Below are 14,925 nucleotides of genomic sequence, written 5' to 3'. Positions count from 1 at the left end.
TGTAAAGTATGTTGTGGGACAAGGTGTTGGGTGGAGGATGGGGGAGGTGTGTTTACAGAGGTTTGGGAGTGTTGTGGAGGGTGGGGGTGTAGTGTATAGCTAGGTATACAGGGGTGTGGGGGTCAGGGTGGTGTGTTTAGCTAGGTATACAGGGATGAGGTGTTGTGGGGGTGAGGGTGGGGTGTTTAGGGATGGTGGGGGTTGGTGTATTTAGGCCTAGATACTTACAGGGGAATAGACATCCGAGTGTAGCTGTAGAACTTCTGTGGGTGTCGTCTGAGGTCCCGGTAGAGGGCCTGGAACTCTCCCTTCCTCTGCCTCCTGGCTAGTAGAGGGTGCACCCACCATCTCCTGCGAGGAGCACGCCTTCTCCCCACATAGTAGTAGGTAAACAACAGGAAGGAGAGAATTCCCAGGTAATAAGCGTAAAAAATGACTGGATCCATGGTCCCAACTGCTGTCTCTGTATCCAAGGATGGTCTCCACACGTCCAGCTGTCTCCAACAATGACCCCAGAGCTTCTGCTGACCTCCCAGAACCCCAGGTATTTATACAGGTTGTTATCTCTTTAAGAATCCGGATCCGGACCGCAACCGTGTTCATACCGCACGGAAACCATATGCAACCGGACCGGATCCGGACTGGAACCGTACGGGTCAGGTCCGATCCGGCTCCGGTGCGGTCCGGACATCCGGTGCGGTTTTTGCAAAACCGCAAGAGTGAACGGGGCCTTAGTGCCTTGGAAAATAAATAAATCCCGAGAATCCCCTATGAAGAGATGGACTAGTCCAAAACCTGTCGCTTCTGTCAGATTTCTACTACCTACTGTGACAGCAACATAGGAGAAAAGTAATTTATGTCTCATTTTACTCTGGAAAAAAAAACAGTTCTTAATTGTATATGTTTGCACATATTTTAAAATTTTTTGCCATAGTGCCCCTTTAAAAAAAACAGATGTGTTTTACCTGAGCATGTTCTATAGCAGTGCATTGTAAAAAGCTTTCAGTTAAAAGTAACACATATAATGTGACATAACCCATGGGGAAACATGGGCATTGGGCTGCACATCAATTGTCCGTTCAGTTATAACTAACAGCAACGGCTTCAGTGTGAATGGACCCTCAAAGCAAGTAAATATGGCAGCCTCCAGCCTTCTCACAGTAAATTTCCTTGAATATACTAATAGCCTATGGAATGCTGTGTGTCAATTTGGATCACTAGCTTCCTACACAATCCAAAACCTTACTTGGAAATCACCTCACCTTACATCACACTTCAGCCTTATGCAGGACTGGTTCTAGACTTTTTGCTGCCTGAGGAAAACTTGTGGGGATGCACCACCCAATTTGGAATGATCGCACAGCACCTGACAATTTGCTCTGCTTCATTTAATGTTCTCACATGACCTGCTGCAGCTCAACACAATAGCACACTGGCTGGCTGTGAGTCTCACTTCTCCTCCTACTCTGACTGCATGCTGTTATGGCCCATACTCATGGGCAACATTTCTGGCCTGTCGCTAGCACACGGGAGCATGTGCGCGACAGGCCGGCGACAGCTCGTCGCCAGGTCCCTCCACATACACACGGCGGAGGGACCTGGCAACTGACGCGAAGGAAGCTGTCGCTGATGTTCCTCCCCCCCCCCCCCCCGCTGGAAGATCAGGGTATTCCCTGCTGGTTGCTGTCGCTAGTCCGCATACTCACGCGGACTAGCGACAGTTGCGGCGGCAACTGTCACCGGGCGATTGACCGCGCCAATCGCCTGGCGACAGCAGCGACAAGCGAGGGTTCGGGGTGCGTGCCCGAGTTGCGCCTCATACTCACGGGCGACCTGTCGCCGCAACACACGCGCGCGCCGCGTGTTGCAGCGACAATTGTAGCCCATGAGTATGGGCCATTAGTGTAAACACTGTGCAAAAATGCTGCCCCTGTAATTTCTGCACCTGATGCAAATGTTTCACCTTGCCTCATGAGAGAGCTATCCCTAGCCTTATGAGAGTGGAACACATGGCGGGCTGTAAGCAGGGACTACTACAAACAGCTCAGTGGCAAATATTGGCACTCCACAAACACAACCAAACAAACGCAGCACAAGGGACAAACACAAGGAGATTTCCAAATAAAGTTAAAATATTATAAGGTGAAAGATTTTCTGAGAAACAAGGAAAACTGAAGTATCTAATGAGCCAAAACAATCTTACACCTGAAATCACTTTCTTAGTAAACAGGACCTGACACTGTAAGTGAGGGCAGTCCCAGATGGTTCTTTACACAGCTGGTCTATAGCCAGCTGTGGTAGCACACATGCTTTACTTTGCACACAAGGGAGTCAATTCAGAAAACCTCTCAGAAATGACTTATTTTTCAGCTAATTAATAAAAAAACATAACCTGTCACATTTACAAGCAAAATAATAACTCAACATAAGTTGTTCCCGATTAACTTCATTTCAATATTACCTTGATTATATATTTTTATTTTACTCTTTGGAAGCAGGTGAAAAAAAAAAAAAAAAAAAAAAACTTTATGACTAATCTCCATACACTCTGATCCAATGTTGTTCCCCTGCATCACAGTTTGATGTACACTGGAAGGATATACAGCCCTACACACTTGACTGCGGATGCATAGCTATGGTACAGCATTTTTATTTTTCCTGTACATTCCAATAAATGTCTGTTTATTTTATATGTCACAGCCAAAAACAAACTTGTTTGAGAGACTAAAAACGATGTAAAACAAAGTCTTGCTAATCATAAAATTAGCCAGATCATCATTAACTAGGTTTTCCACTACTAAAATTAATGAATTTGTCTAAAATTAAACACGTTTGAATTAAACATGAATTAAAGTTAAACAGTTTGAAGCTGTAGCAATAATTATAATTTATAACTACTGTTTGTATCAAGTACCGTTTGCAACACTGTCAATCATAATAACAAACCCTAAAACTCAGCAACTCAAAAAGTTAATACCAAATGACATAAAGCTAGAAGAAAGCAGGTATGTGATGGTTATCAGTAAAAGTTCCCATTGATGATACAATTTTCGCAAACTATCAACCTTCCAATCTGATAATTGTGATCAATCTGGGCCATAAACGAGATAAAAATATAACCAATAAAATAATTTAAGATAGCTTCAATCTAAAAAATATACTGTTCATCCAATCAATAAGCAGAATCATCACAGTTAATTGGCAGCATCAACTATACGATCTAATCGGAAGGTTAATTGTTCGCTAAATTGTATTGTGAATGGGCACCTCTACAGGGATTATTAAAAAAAAGTTAAGGTAAATAATCATACCATATCATGTATCCTCTGCTAATATCCCAACACCAGAACTCAAGGGTACCATTCAGGTAAATGAAGTGGGTGAACTCCAGTCAGCCGTTACAGGATACACGCCAGTAAACTGATTAGTGTTTCCTAGTTATCCAATAGCAATAAACCCCCTTCCACCAATTCATTATCCACCTTGTAAACCCCCCTCCCCCAGCCTCACTCACCAACATTCCCATCACATCTTTCCAGATCTTGGAGAAGGCGTCAGTAGGGATGCCATCATCAGTAGGGGAATCAGGAGGAGGACTGGCAGCTGCCTCTTCACCCTCCATAATTGTGCTGGAGGGCAGAGATACGACAGGAGACTGGACGTGTCAGTGATGCGCGGCCCTCATCCCTCAGTCAGCCCGTGTGATCCCCCGGTACAACCCGCTGTAGCATAGTATCTCCAGTATCATGGGCAGCCCATCGTCAGCCCCGGACGTAGCCTTGCACTCCTTCCCAAACTTCACACTGCTCTGGAGTCTCACACTCCGAGCGCAGCGGTCAGGACTGCTCCATAAAGTTTCACAGGGGGAGCCAGTCCACAAAAACAAAACACTGCCCGGAACATTCAGCTCTGCTGAATGCCGCACATAATCACAGGCGCAGTCTGACACCGACTCAGCCTACTATGTTTATTGAGCTATTTGCAAAAGCCTGGAATGTTAATGAAACTCCCCCTCCAGACTATTATGGTTTGTCCCGCCTGCACACTGTGCAGGGGAAAAAAAAGTCCGAGCTACAAAAGGTAGTGTGATGTCAGGATCCCTGCATGGAAATGAGCCAAAGGATGAATGGCCTGCTGCATGAACTGTGCTCTCACTGGACCCCACTACAGCCAGGGGCCATTCTCATGAAAGCTACCATTTATGACGATCAGTTGCGCTACGGACAAGCCTTGGGTGCAGAGTTAAAGGCTTTTAACACAGCTTTTCAATGGCACATTAAGATTGGCGAGCCATGTGTGCAGAAAAACTGTATAAGAAAAAAAAATATATATATGTATGTATGTTAGTATGTATGCAGCGCCACAACAACAATATTTGTATTGTAGAAGAACATTCTCAATATTGGAGTTATGTATAGGGTTGCCAGGTCGGCTGATGGAGAAAACCGGACAGGGGGTGGAGTTAGGGGCGGAGTCAGAAGCGCACTTTTATGTAGAGTGGGGCTAAGCAATGGGCTTTTTTTTAAAAAAAATTTATAGTATTTATATCGCACTTACATCTTCTGCAGCACATTACAGAGTACATAGCCATGTCACTAACTGTCCTCACCAGTAGTACTGGTCCAGTGCACATAAGAGACAGTTTTTCACCAGTAACTGCACATAAGAGACAGCTTTTCACCAGTAAATGCACATTATAAGAGACACCTTTTCGCCAGTAAATGCACATAATAAGAGACAGCTTTTCCCCAGTAAATGCACAAGAGACAGCTTTTCACCAGTAAATGCACATAATAAGACACAGCTTTTCACCAGTAAATGCACATAATAAGAGACAGCTTTTCACCAGTAAATGCACAAAAGAGACAGCTTTTCACCACTAAATGCACATAATGACAAACAGCCAGTGTTCCCAGTATATGTAGCCAGGGATATATGTGCCCAGTATATGTAGCCAGGGGGTATATATGTCCCAGTATATGTAGGCAGGGGTGTAAATGTCCCAGTATACGTAGGCAGGGGTATATATGTCCCAGTATATGTAGCCAGGGGGTATATGTGCCCAGAATAGGTAGCCAGGGGGTATATGTGCCCAGAATAGGTAGCCAGGGGCTATATGTGCCCAGAATAGGTAGCCAGGGGCTATATGTGCCCAGAATAGGTAGCCAGGGGCTACTTGTGCCCGGAATAGGTAGCCAGGGGCTATATGTGCCCGGAATAGGTAGCCAGGGGGTATATGTGCCCAGAATAGGTAGCCAGGGGCTATATGTGCCCAGAATAGGTAGCCAGGGGGTATATGTGCCCGGAATAGGTAGCCAGGGGCTATATGTGCCCAGAATAGGTAGCCAGGTGCCCCCCGCAGGAGGAGAACAGTGCAGCAGAGAGAGAGCTGAGAGCAGCGGTGGAGAAGGGGGGCAATCTCCCCCCCCTTCCCTCACCTTAGGGTGCTCTCTCTCCCCCGCTGTCTCCTCCAATATGATGTGCAGGCTGGCGGGTGGCTGCGGGCGGAACTTACCTCTGTGTCGCAGGCGCCGGAAGTTCGGGTCCCGCAGCCGCTGAGATTCGACTCAAAAAAGATCCGGATCAAAGATTTGAATCATTCATGAGCCGGACAACACTATTCAGACTGATCAGTGTTGTCCGGCTCATGAATGATTCGGATCTTTGATCCGGATCTTTTTTGAGTCGAATCTCAGCGGCTGCGGGACCCGAACTTTCGGCGCTGGAGCGACACAGAGGTAAGTTCCGCCTGCAGCCACTCGCCAGCCTGCACATCATCCTGGAGGAGACAGCGGGGGAGAGAGAGCACTCTAAGGTGAGGGAAGGGGGGGGGGAGATTGCCCCCCTTCTCCACCGCTGCTCCCAGCTCTCTCTCTGCTGCGCTGTTCTCCTCCTGCGCTGCGGGGGGGGGCTCTAAACCGGACAACTTAATTGTCCGGTTTAGCAAGCCCCGGACACAGCGCACAAAAACCGGACTGTCCGGTGTAAAACCGGACACCTGGCAACCCTAGTTATGTACTCTAAATGTATGCTACGTTGACTTTGAGGGCTTATTCACAGTGGGACATTGCTGAGCTGCGTTATAAAGTCTTATAATCCAGCTTACTGCACTGCAATGATAAGCCTATGGGAACGTTCACAGTGCGACGTTAGCGTCGCATTGTAACGTTTAGTGTTATGGTAACGCACTAAATGTAGACTCAGAGCTGAGTCTTTCTGCTGTTTTTTTACTAACCCGGGGCTTCCTCGAGCCCCATAAGCATGGATGTGTCCCTCCCCATCCTCCTCAGCGCCTACGTTCAGCCGTAATTTTCCCTGGTAAGCGACTCAGAGGCGGACCTTCTGCGCAAGGCCCCATCTGACATCACTCAGTCAGACTGAGTCCAACTGAGCCGCGTACCAGGAGTTGCCTGCGGCTGAATGGAGGACTGTGGAACGAGGGCGAGGGACACATCCATGCTTATGGGACTGGAGAAAGCCCCGGGTAAGGAAAAAACAACAGGAAGACTCATCTGGGTCTCTTTAACCACTTGAGGACCCACCCTTTACCCCCCCTTAAGGACCAGCGCTGTTTTAGGTGATCTGTGCTGGGTGGGCTGTGCAGCCCCCAGCACAGATCAAAGGGCACTCAGAGCGATCAGATCGCCCCCCTTTTTTCCCCACTAGGGGGATGATGTGCAGGGGGGGTCTGATCGCTCCTCCTGGCTGGCATTTTGCAGGGGGGGCACCTCAAAGCCCCCCTCCGCGGCGAAATCCTCCCCCTCCCTCTCCTACCTGCTCCCCCGGGAGATCTGGGCTGCACAGGACGCTATCCGTCCTGTGCAGCCAGTGACAGGACGTCCCCTGTCACATGGAGGCGATCCCCGGCCGCTGATTGGCCGGGGATCGCCGATCTGCCTTACGGCGCTGCTGCGCAGCAGCGCCGTACAAATGTAAACAAAGCGGATTATTTCCGCTTGTGTTTACATCTAGCCTGCGAGCCTCCATCGGCGGCCCGCAGGCTATTCACGGAGCCCCCCGCCGTGAATTGACAGGAAGCAGCCGCTCGTACGAGCGGCTGCTTCCTGATTAATTAGGCTGCAGCTGGCGACGCAGTACTGCGTCGCTGGTCCTGCAGCTGCCACTTTGCCGACGCACGTTATGAGTGTGCGGTCGGCAAGTGGTTAAGCATGGTACGCACTTTCAATTATGATTGGCCAATCACTGACCAATTTTACCTACACAATTTGCTCATAGTATTCAATATCATACTACATAGAGGTGGTAAAATTAGTCAGGTATTGGCCAATCATATAATTGAAAGTGTATACAAGGCTTAAAGCGGGGTTCAGGCTTTAGATAAAAATCTATGCAAATCGAGGAATTAATCTGCTGCAAATGTTTGTAAGGAGGGGTTAAACGATGGATCACTCTAACAATGCCGTACTCATGCAAAAGATCCCGGTCATGCTAAAGACCCAAGAAATTCCGTTGTAGTCTACCTACTTCCTTCTTTTATGCCACATCATGCAATCTCCTGTCAGAGAGACGGGTCAAAATGATACATTCTGACAGGTGCGATCTGACTTTTCAATAATTTTTCTGATTTTATGATCACGTCTATACAAAATTGATCAGAAAAACAATCGGAAATCAGATCAGACCTGTTGGAAATGATCTATTCACCTGTCTATCTGATGGGGAATTGCATGATGTGTACCAGGCATTACACACATGAGCTATGCAGACTAACATTAAAAAATATCTGGCAATCTCATACACACCTTGTTAACCGAAAAATCGTGTGCGGGCCAGATCCGCCGGGATGAATTTGAAAGATTGAGGGACAAATATCTTTTGTTGCTTTCTAATGCAATTCGATTATATTATAATGGTATGTTCACATCAGCGTTAGCGGTATGGTGGAATCCATAAGCTTAGCGTGCTGCATTCAATTCCAAGCTACACGAAAAAACTGTATTAAGTTTACAATGCAAACAGGCATTACTAAGATTACACTGGCCATCTCTAGTGGTGGTGATCCATGAGATGTACATTTTATGAATTTGATGCAAGTAGCATGCAACTTGACACTGAGCCAATCAAACTTTAGGCTAGGTTCACAGTGAGACGTTGTATTGTGTTCCTTGTTAAAAAGGAACGCAACGCATTGTAAAATCGCACTGCACGTTATCAAACTGTTGCGTTGCATACAGTGAAGCATACAGCCAGACAAAAGTATGCTTCACTGTTAATGGGCGGGTTTTGCGGTAAGGTACTTCGTGCAGTGCATTGGGATACCACATGCCGTTACACCACATCACACCCACTGAACAGTGAACGTTGCATAGGTGTTTTATTGCAGCGCAGAAAGGCCATTACACTGCACTGCAACGCACCACTGTGAACATAGCCTTAGCCTTAGCCTATGCTTAAACAGCTCCACTTTTGTTAGTTCACGTTTAATCTCAAGATTATAGGAATTAAGAATGTAAATTGAATGTCAGTTTTTTTTTAAACACAGAAATCAGATTTACAATAAAATAATTTTTGTCATCGTCAGGGACAGATGCTGACATCTTAGGGGCATTGTTTGGTAATCAGCAACAGTTGACCTCAAAACCATTACTGTCCTCAGTAAAATTTACAGGGTATTGCCAAGAACTCCTGTTTTTCATTGAGTTATTAGAGTGTGGAATGTGGAACTAAACCATGAAAGAAAATCATGGGCTGTAGAGTAATTCTACACAACCACAATCCCATGCTGCAGAGGGGAGTGCTGCAAGCTTCTGGGGGTCAGGCATAGCTTCACAGTATTGTGGACTGAGAGATACATGCTTTATGGCAATGTCACTATAGCTGTCCACATATCATTTTTGTCAGCGTCACAAATGCACAGTGGTTTTTCATATTTATTTATCTCTAGGTTTATTATTAAAATAGATTTTTAAGGTATTTTGTTGATCTGTTTGAAGCTCTTTGTGCTGAAAGATATTATTATACCTGGTGACAAGAACATCTTTGCGTTGTAATAGATCATCTTATTCTAACTCGCTGCATGTAGGCATTGAATTAACATGTATGTTATGTGTGCAGAGTCCATTGCAGTTCACACTCGTTATATATGCAACGCGCACAGTGTGAATCATGAAACTGACAATTATGCTGTGAGCGGTGACTGGGAAATTTGGTAGTAGCGGAACTCTGTATGAACGGCGAGCATGCTGGGAGCAGTAGTTCCCTGGAGTCATGCTACAGTGTAGTGTTAGGTGGAAAAGTAGACTGTATTGCCATCTAAACACCATGTCATTTCACCTTCCTCTGGTTCTGCCCTGAGCCCACCTCAATAAACTGTTTAGCTTCTGAACTGCGGGGGAAAAAAAAGACTTGTGGTGCTGCTGACCCCAAACAAACCTCTGTCTACAACTCTGTACTAACCACAAGGTACAAAGTCTGCCTGTTTACTAGACAGAAAGTGCTGAGGATTGTGCAAACTTTCTGTGGAGGGGAATCTGCTTCCAAGTAGACATATCAATAGATGTCTTGTCCACTATGATTCCATTTTTAATGACTGCAGCAGTATTCTGTTTATTGCAATGTTTTATAGTTGGATCAGTAAAGCTGTTTCCTCACTCCTTCTCAATCATTTCCCTAAAGCTACATACACACGAGGCACGGATGTCTGCAGTTGCATGGAGACAAGCAACAGTTGAAAGTCTTCAGCAACGACAGTTGTATACAAGCAACGATTGTATACACGCAGCAACAACCTGTCTGCAACATAGCGGAAACTGTTGCTCAGCAACTTCTGCCGCAGGTTCAATGAACTGTCGGACTCACAAGAGTTGCTAGAGACTAGCATACACACGACCGCACCGACTAATGGCCCGTACTCACGGGCTGCAGAAGTGGCCTGTCGCCAGCACACGTGAGCGTGCTAGCGACAGGCCGGCGACAGCTTCTCTCCAGGTCCCTCCGCGTACACACGCGGAAGAGGGACCAGCGGCGAGACGGAAGCTGTCGCCGACGTTCCTCCTCCCCCCGCCGGAAGCTCCATTTACCTCTATGGAGGTTGCTGTCGCTAGTCCGCGTACTCACGCGGACTAGCGACAGTTGCGGCGGAGGTGCGGCAGCGACTGTTGCCATGCGATTGAAACTTTCAATCGCATGGCGACAAGAGCGACGGGCGACAGTTCGAGGTGCGCGCGCGTGCAACGGCCCATACTCACGGGCGACCTGTCGCCGCAACACGCGCGCGCCGCGTGTTGAGGCGACAAAAGTCCCTCGTGAGTATGGGCCATTAAAGCTACATACACACGAGGCACAGATGTCTGCAGTTGCATGGAGACAAGCAACAGTTGAAAGTCTCAAGCAACGACAGTTGTATACAAGCAACGATTGTATACACGCGGCAACAACCTGTCTGCAACATAGCGGAAACTGTTGCTCAGCAACTTCTGTTGCAGGTTCAATGAACTGTCGGACTCACAAGAGTTGCTAGAGACTAACATACACACGACCGCACCGACTTGAGACTAGGGACGGTTGCTGCAACAGCTGTTGCCGGGGATTGAACAAGTCAATCGCCTGGAGACAGCTCTGATTAGCAACAGTTGCTTGCGCGCGCCTCATACACATGGAGGACCTGTTGCCGCAACATGCGCGCACCATGTGTTTCCAGCAACAGTTGTAGCCCGTGTGTATGGGCCTTTAGACTAGGGACGGTTGCTGCAACAGCTGTTGCCGGGGATTGAACAAGTCAATCGCCTGGAGACAGCTCTGATTAGCAACAGTTGCTTGCGCGCGCCTCATCCACATGGAGGACCTGTTGCCGCAACATGCGCGCGCCATGTGTTTCCAGCAACAGTTGTAGCCCGTGTGTATGGGCCTTGAAGGAGATTACACTCTGTCACTTTAGATACTCTTGGGAAAATTAGAGCTAATTTCAACAGGGGTGAAGTTATCTGCTATAATCTATATGAGTGGATAGTATGGCTTCTAGACAGTTACTTGGTTGATCATTTTAAGGTTCACTGTTTTGTAATTTGATAAATGTGAACAGAATACAACTACTGATGGTTCACTGTCTGGCAATAAGCAGACAGAGGCATACTTGTACAATTCTGGTGTCATTATTTTCTAATGCTTTTTTTTTAACAGTAGCTGGTATCTGTTACAGAGAGATTGTCCTGTACAGTAAACTATCATTTGTACTGATAACATTTCTCAAAATCAATCAACCGCAGGGAATGATATCACTAAACTAAAACATTATTTTCAAGTGTCTTTTTTTTGTTGTCAGCTGACTGGCTTTGTATACAAGTGTTTCAGTGTTCTTAAGACTTATACACACGTGCAACTTTTCCACATGACCAACCCGAAGACATGACAGACTGCACAACCAAGCGACTGATAACTTGCATTTTCCATGCACCAACCAAGTGACCAACTGCATGATATGGCCGCATTCATAACCAGTGCAAGTCGTTCAAACGACTCGTACACATGTGGCCAACTGCAGGACGTCAACGTAACAGTCGTATCAGTTGAACCGTCTGTTGGATCAGGCGAATCACCTATTATCGTTCGCTCATTTAGTCATTTGTCACATGCTCACACGCCCAAGTGTCATCCAACAGACCAAGTTTGGACAATAGCTGGAAGGAGAAGTTGCACGTGTGTACGAGCCTTTAGAATTTATATAAAATGTATGAATATTCTTCATATGTTTATTGAATTGATTAAAAGGTTAGCTGTCTCTGGTTATTGTTAACATTAGGAAAGTAGTGAAGTGTGGCACAGAGCCTAAGCTTTTCAAACAAGCTTTGGAAGTGCTTCTTTTAAAGACCCAACATGCATGTAAAATAACCATTCCAGGGCTGGAGAAGTTCATCTGGAATTCAGGAACCAGTTTGGCCAATCCAGGATCTTTTGATAACATTTAGCAAAAATATAATTTTGGTCACTGTAGCTACCACGCTTCTGGGATTTCCCTAACCCCGAATGAATCTTGTTTCAAATTATGATAAATGTATGATGTTCAGCCAAAACAAAATCCAGGGTCGGATTTACCATAAGGTACTGTAGGCACGTGCCTACAGGCGCCTGATGATGGAAAGGAGGCTCACTCCACTCCCCAAACACCTCCCTCCCTCTTTCCCTATGCAGAGTCCTGATGAGAGTGTAAATGAGAAGTTACTCACCCTACTCTCAGCATTCCACTGACGAGATCTCCCTTCAGTCAGGGACACCTCTACCTACTTAATACTGAGGGTACATCTGGCTTCCTAATGCTACGGGCCACCTGTAGCTACCTATGACGGGCAGGGGAAGTAAGGGAGAAGTGTCAGCTGGGCCAGCCAGCACACTTGCTGTACGGTTTGGTGGGGGGTTTTAGGTGTATGGGGTGCAAAGTCTAAAGTGCCAGGACATCTGTGCCTATAGGCTCCTGTGAGGTAAACCCGGGCCTGACAAAATCTATTTGGGTGGAAAAGGTTTTTAGTGCAGCATGTGGTTTGCCAAGGTGTACAGTGTCAGTTTAGACCAAAGTATTATGATCTTATGCCAGTCAATAGTAGGTGATGAAGGCTTACCCTAGGCTTACTAATGAATCCCCTAGGCTTCCACCAAAGCACCCGTCAGACAATGATGGGCTAGGCACCAGTTTAATGTCCTATCTAATGCTGGGTACACACTATGAGATTTTCTGGTCGATTTACTGTCAGATCGATTATTTCCAACATGTCTGATTTGCTTTTCGATCGATTTCCGAGCATTTTCCGATTGATTTCCGTGCACTTTAATAGGAAATCGATCGGAAAATGCTTGGAAAACGATCAGAAAGCAAATCGAACATGGAAATAACGATCTGACAGTAAATCGACCAGAAAATCTCATAGTGTGTACCCAGCATTAGACTCTTGAGTCATGGTATCTAGGCTCATCTCACAATCAGTCATGACATTCTGCAATGTGGAGAGGGCTTGTGTTTTGGGAAGGAATCCAGTGACTAATGTGGTTGAAAGGAGCTGGAGGTGTTGACTTGCTGTTGATGAGCAAAGCTAATTTCACATGCCAAAGTCAAGGTAGAATACAGACAAGGCTGAGATCACAGGCCAAGATCACAACAGATGATTAGAGATAGAAAAGGTAGAGCACAGAACGGGGCAAAGGATCAACAGTGACTGGGCAGGCCAGGTTATAACAGGTAACCAGGAACTCACACTGGATCACAAAGCTCAATACTAAATATGAAAGGATCCTAGTACTGCCATGAGTTTGTTTAGCATGCGTAGCAGGCATTCTCCACTCCATGTGTACACATACAGCAGATGCTGCTGATGCACTTGTGAAAACTGATGTGATGATACACAAGTGCCTCCAACCACAGCGTGCACTGCTACCCATGGTCTGATGCCTGAGGCCACATGTACACATGAAGAGAGGGGCAGGATGGTGAGAATGACCCGTGACTACGGTGGCTGCAGTTATCACAGAACGGTGCAATTCTCAATAACCCACGGTAACTAAGCAGATCTTACGGTGGCCACACATCATACAATTTTTTAAAGCACTCCCCCCTTCCCCTGTATGTTTGTCAGCATGCAGACAGCTTATGCTGGTGTATGCGCATGGTGCACATGGACACATAACATTAGCTCCCTTGTGCGATTGGTAAGATGCACTGTCTTTCCCAGGAGAGGAAGTTAGGATGTGTGCTCCTAATCCATTGATAGGTTTGATGCAATGAATGTGTTTGCATGTCTACACTATGCATGTTACAGGGCCAGAGTTAGGACACCTATGTTTACCTGGGTACTTCTGCGCAGTATAGGTGACTAAGCATAAGAATGCATTCTTCTGTGAACTAAAACCCTGGCTTTTAATTTAGCTGTAGGGATAACAGTTGTGCCTGGATGAGTAAATCTGTGAATGCATTTGTTTGAACAATTGCATGTGAGTGTGCGAAGGGTTAATTGATTTTTGCTGTTTCTGGCCACACCCCCTTCAGCACCTCCCTTTCCCTAATAATTTATTTAATGTCCTAACTAGAGGCGATGTGCCTGGATACATGTATGTTTACAATTTTTTAAATATCTGTTCAATTTAAGAATTTCAATCAGTTTTTCTGACTGATTGTAACATTTCAAAAATATGACCAATGCACCACACACCTATGTTACATTTTTCCCCAGTTATGATAAAAATGACTGGAAACTCTGAGAAAATTGCTAGGGTGTGTATATTAATAAATTGACAATCTAACACACGCCATACAATCTTTAAAAACATTGAAGAAACATTTCCAGCATTACGGATCGATAAAAATCGTAATCCGATTGAAAGAAAACGCTTTCAATTTTTTTGGGGGAGATCCGATCATATTTATTGAATTGCCATAAAATCGGATAATTTTATTGTATCGTGTGTGTGTCCTCCTTTAGTCTACTCAAGTCAGACCAACTAATAATGCTGATGGATCACTTCACTTACCACAGTCACTGCAATTTACACTATATTATATTGTTAAAATAAACTTAGCAGCCCATTCTTTGGAAAAGAATAACAGTTATGTGAATATTCATGTGTATCACTTTATATCAGGGAATAGATAAGCTATACATTACGTGTGGTTTCAGAAGATAAGCTTATTGCCAAATGCATAACACTGCTCCGTCCGTTTCCTCTAACCTAGACATTATTGCAGTCATATGGATGGGAGTACTGCAGGGCCGTAACTAGAGGGGAACAGCGCCTGTGATCACAGGGGGGCCCAGAGCTGGGGGGGGGGGGGGGAAACTACTAACATTCCCCTCCTCCGATACATGGGATTATACTTATGATTAGGTGTGTTTGTGGCTACACCTGTTATGGGTGTGAAGATCATGTTGGCCACCCTTGTTTTATGACCCGTGTGAGATGGGCCCCAAGGCCATAAAGGGCACA

At 45.8% G+C, this 14,925-nt stretch overlaps 1 protein-coding gene across 11 annotated transcripts in view; it reads right to left on the bottom strand.

Annotated features, from left to right (window-relative positions):
* SASH1 (SAM and SH3 domain containing 1) overlaps positions 1 to 14,925 on the bottom strand; it is a 1,147,574-nt gene that overhangs the window by 293,390 nt on the left and 839,259 nt on the right. The window contains exon 1 of one of the 11 annotated variants that reach the window (XM_068231709.1): positions 3,515 to 3,881. The exons of 9 other annotated variants lie outside the window; for them this stretch is intronic. In XM_068231709.1, the coding sequence (XP_068087810.1) occupies positions 3,515 to 3,622 (108 nt within the window). In that variant the 5' untranslated portion in view covers positions 3,623 to 3,881. Of the gene's footprint in view, positions 1 to 3,311; positions 3,406 to 3,514; positions 3,882 to 14,925 lie in introns of those variants that run through there. One more of the 11 variants, XM_068231714.1, reaches the window with a different exon arrangement.

The sequence above is a fragment of the Hyperolius riggenbachi genome, chromosome 4 (genome assembly GCF_040937935.1).
Source record: "Hyperolius riggenbachi isolate aHypRig1 chromosome 4, aHypRig1.pri, whole genome shotgun sequence".
NCBI classification, from domain to species: Eukaryota; Metazoa; Chordata; class Amphibia; order Anura; family Hyperoliidae; genus Hyperolius; species Hyperolius riggenbachi.
The sequence above is the reverse complement of the archived record's forward strand: the minus strand, read 5'-3'. Positions and strand labels throughout refer to the sequence as shown.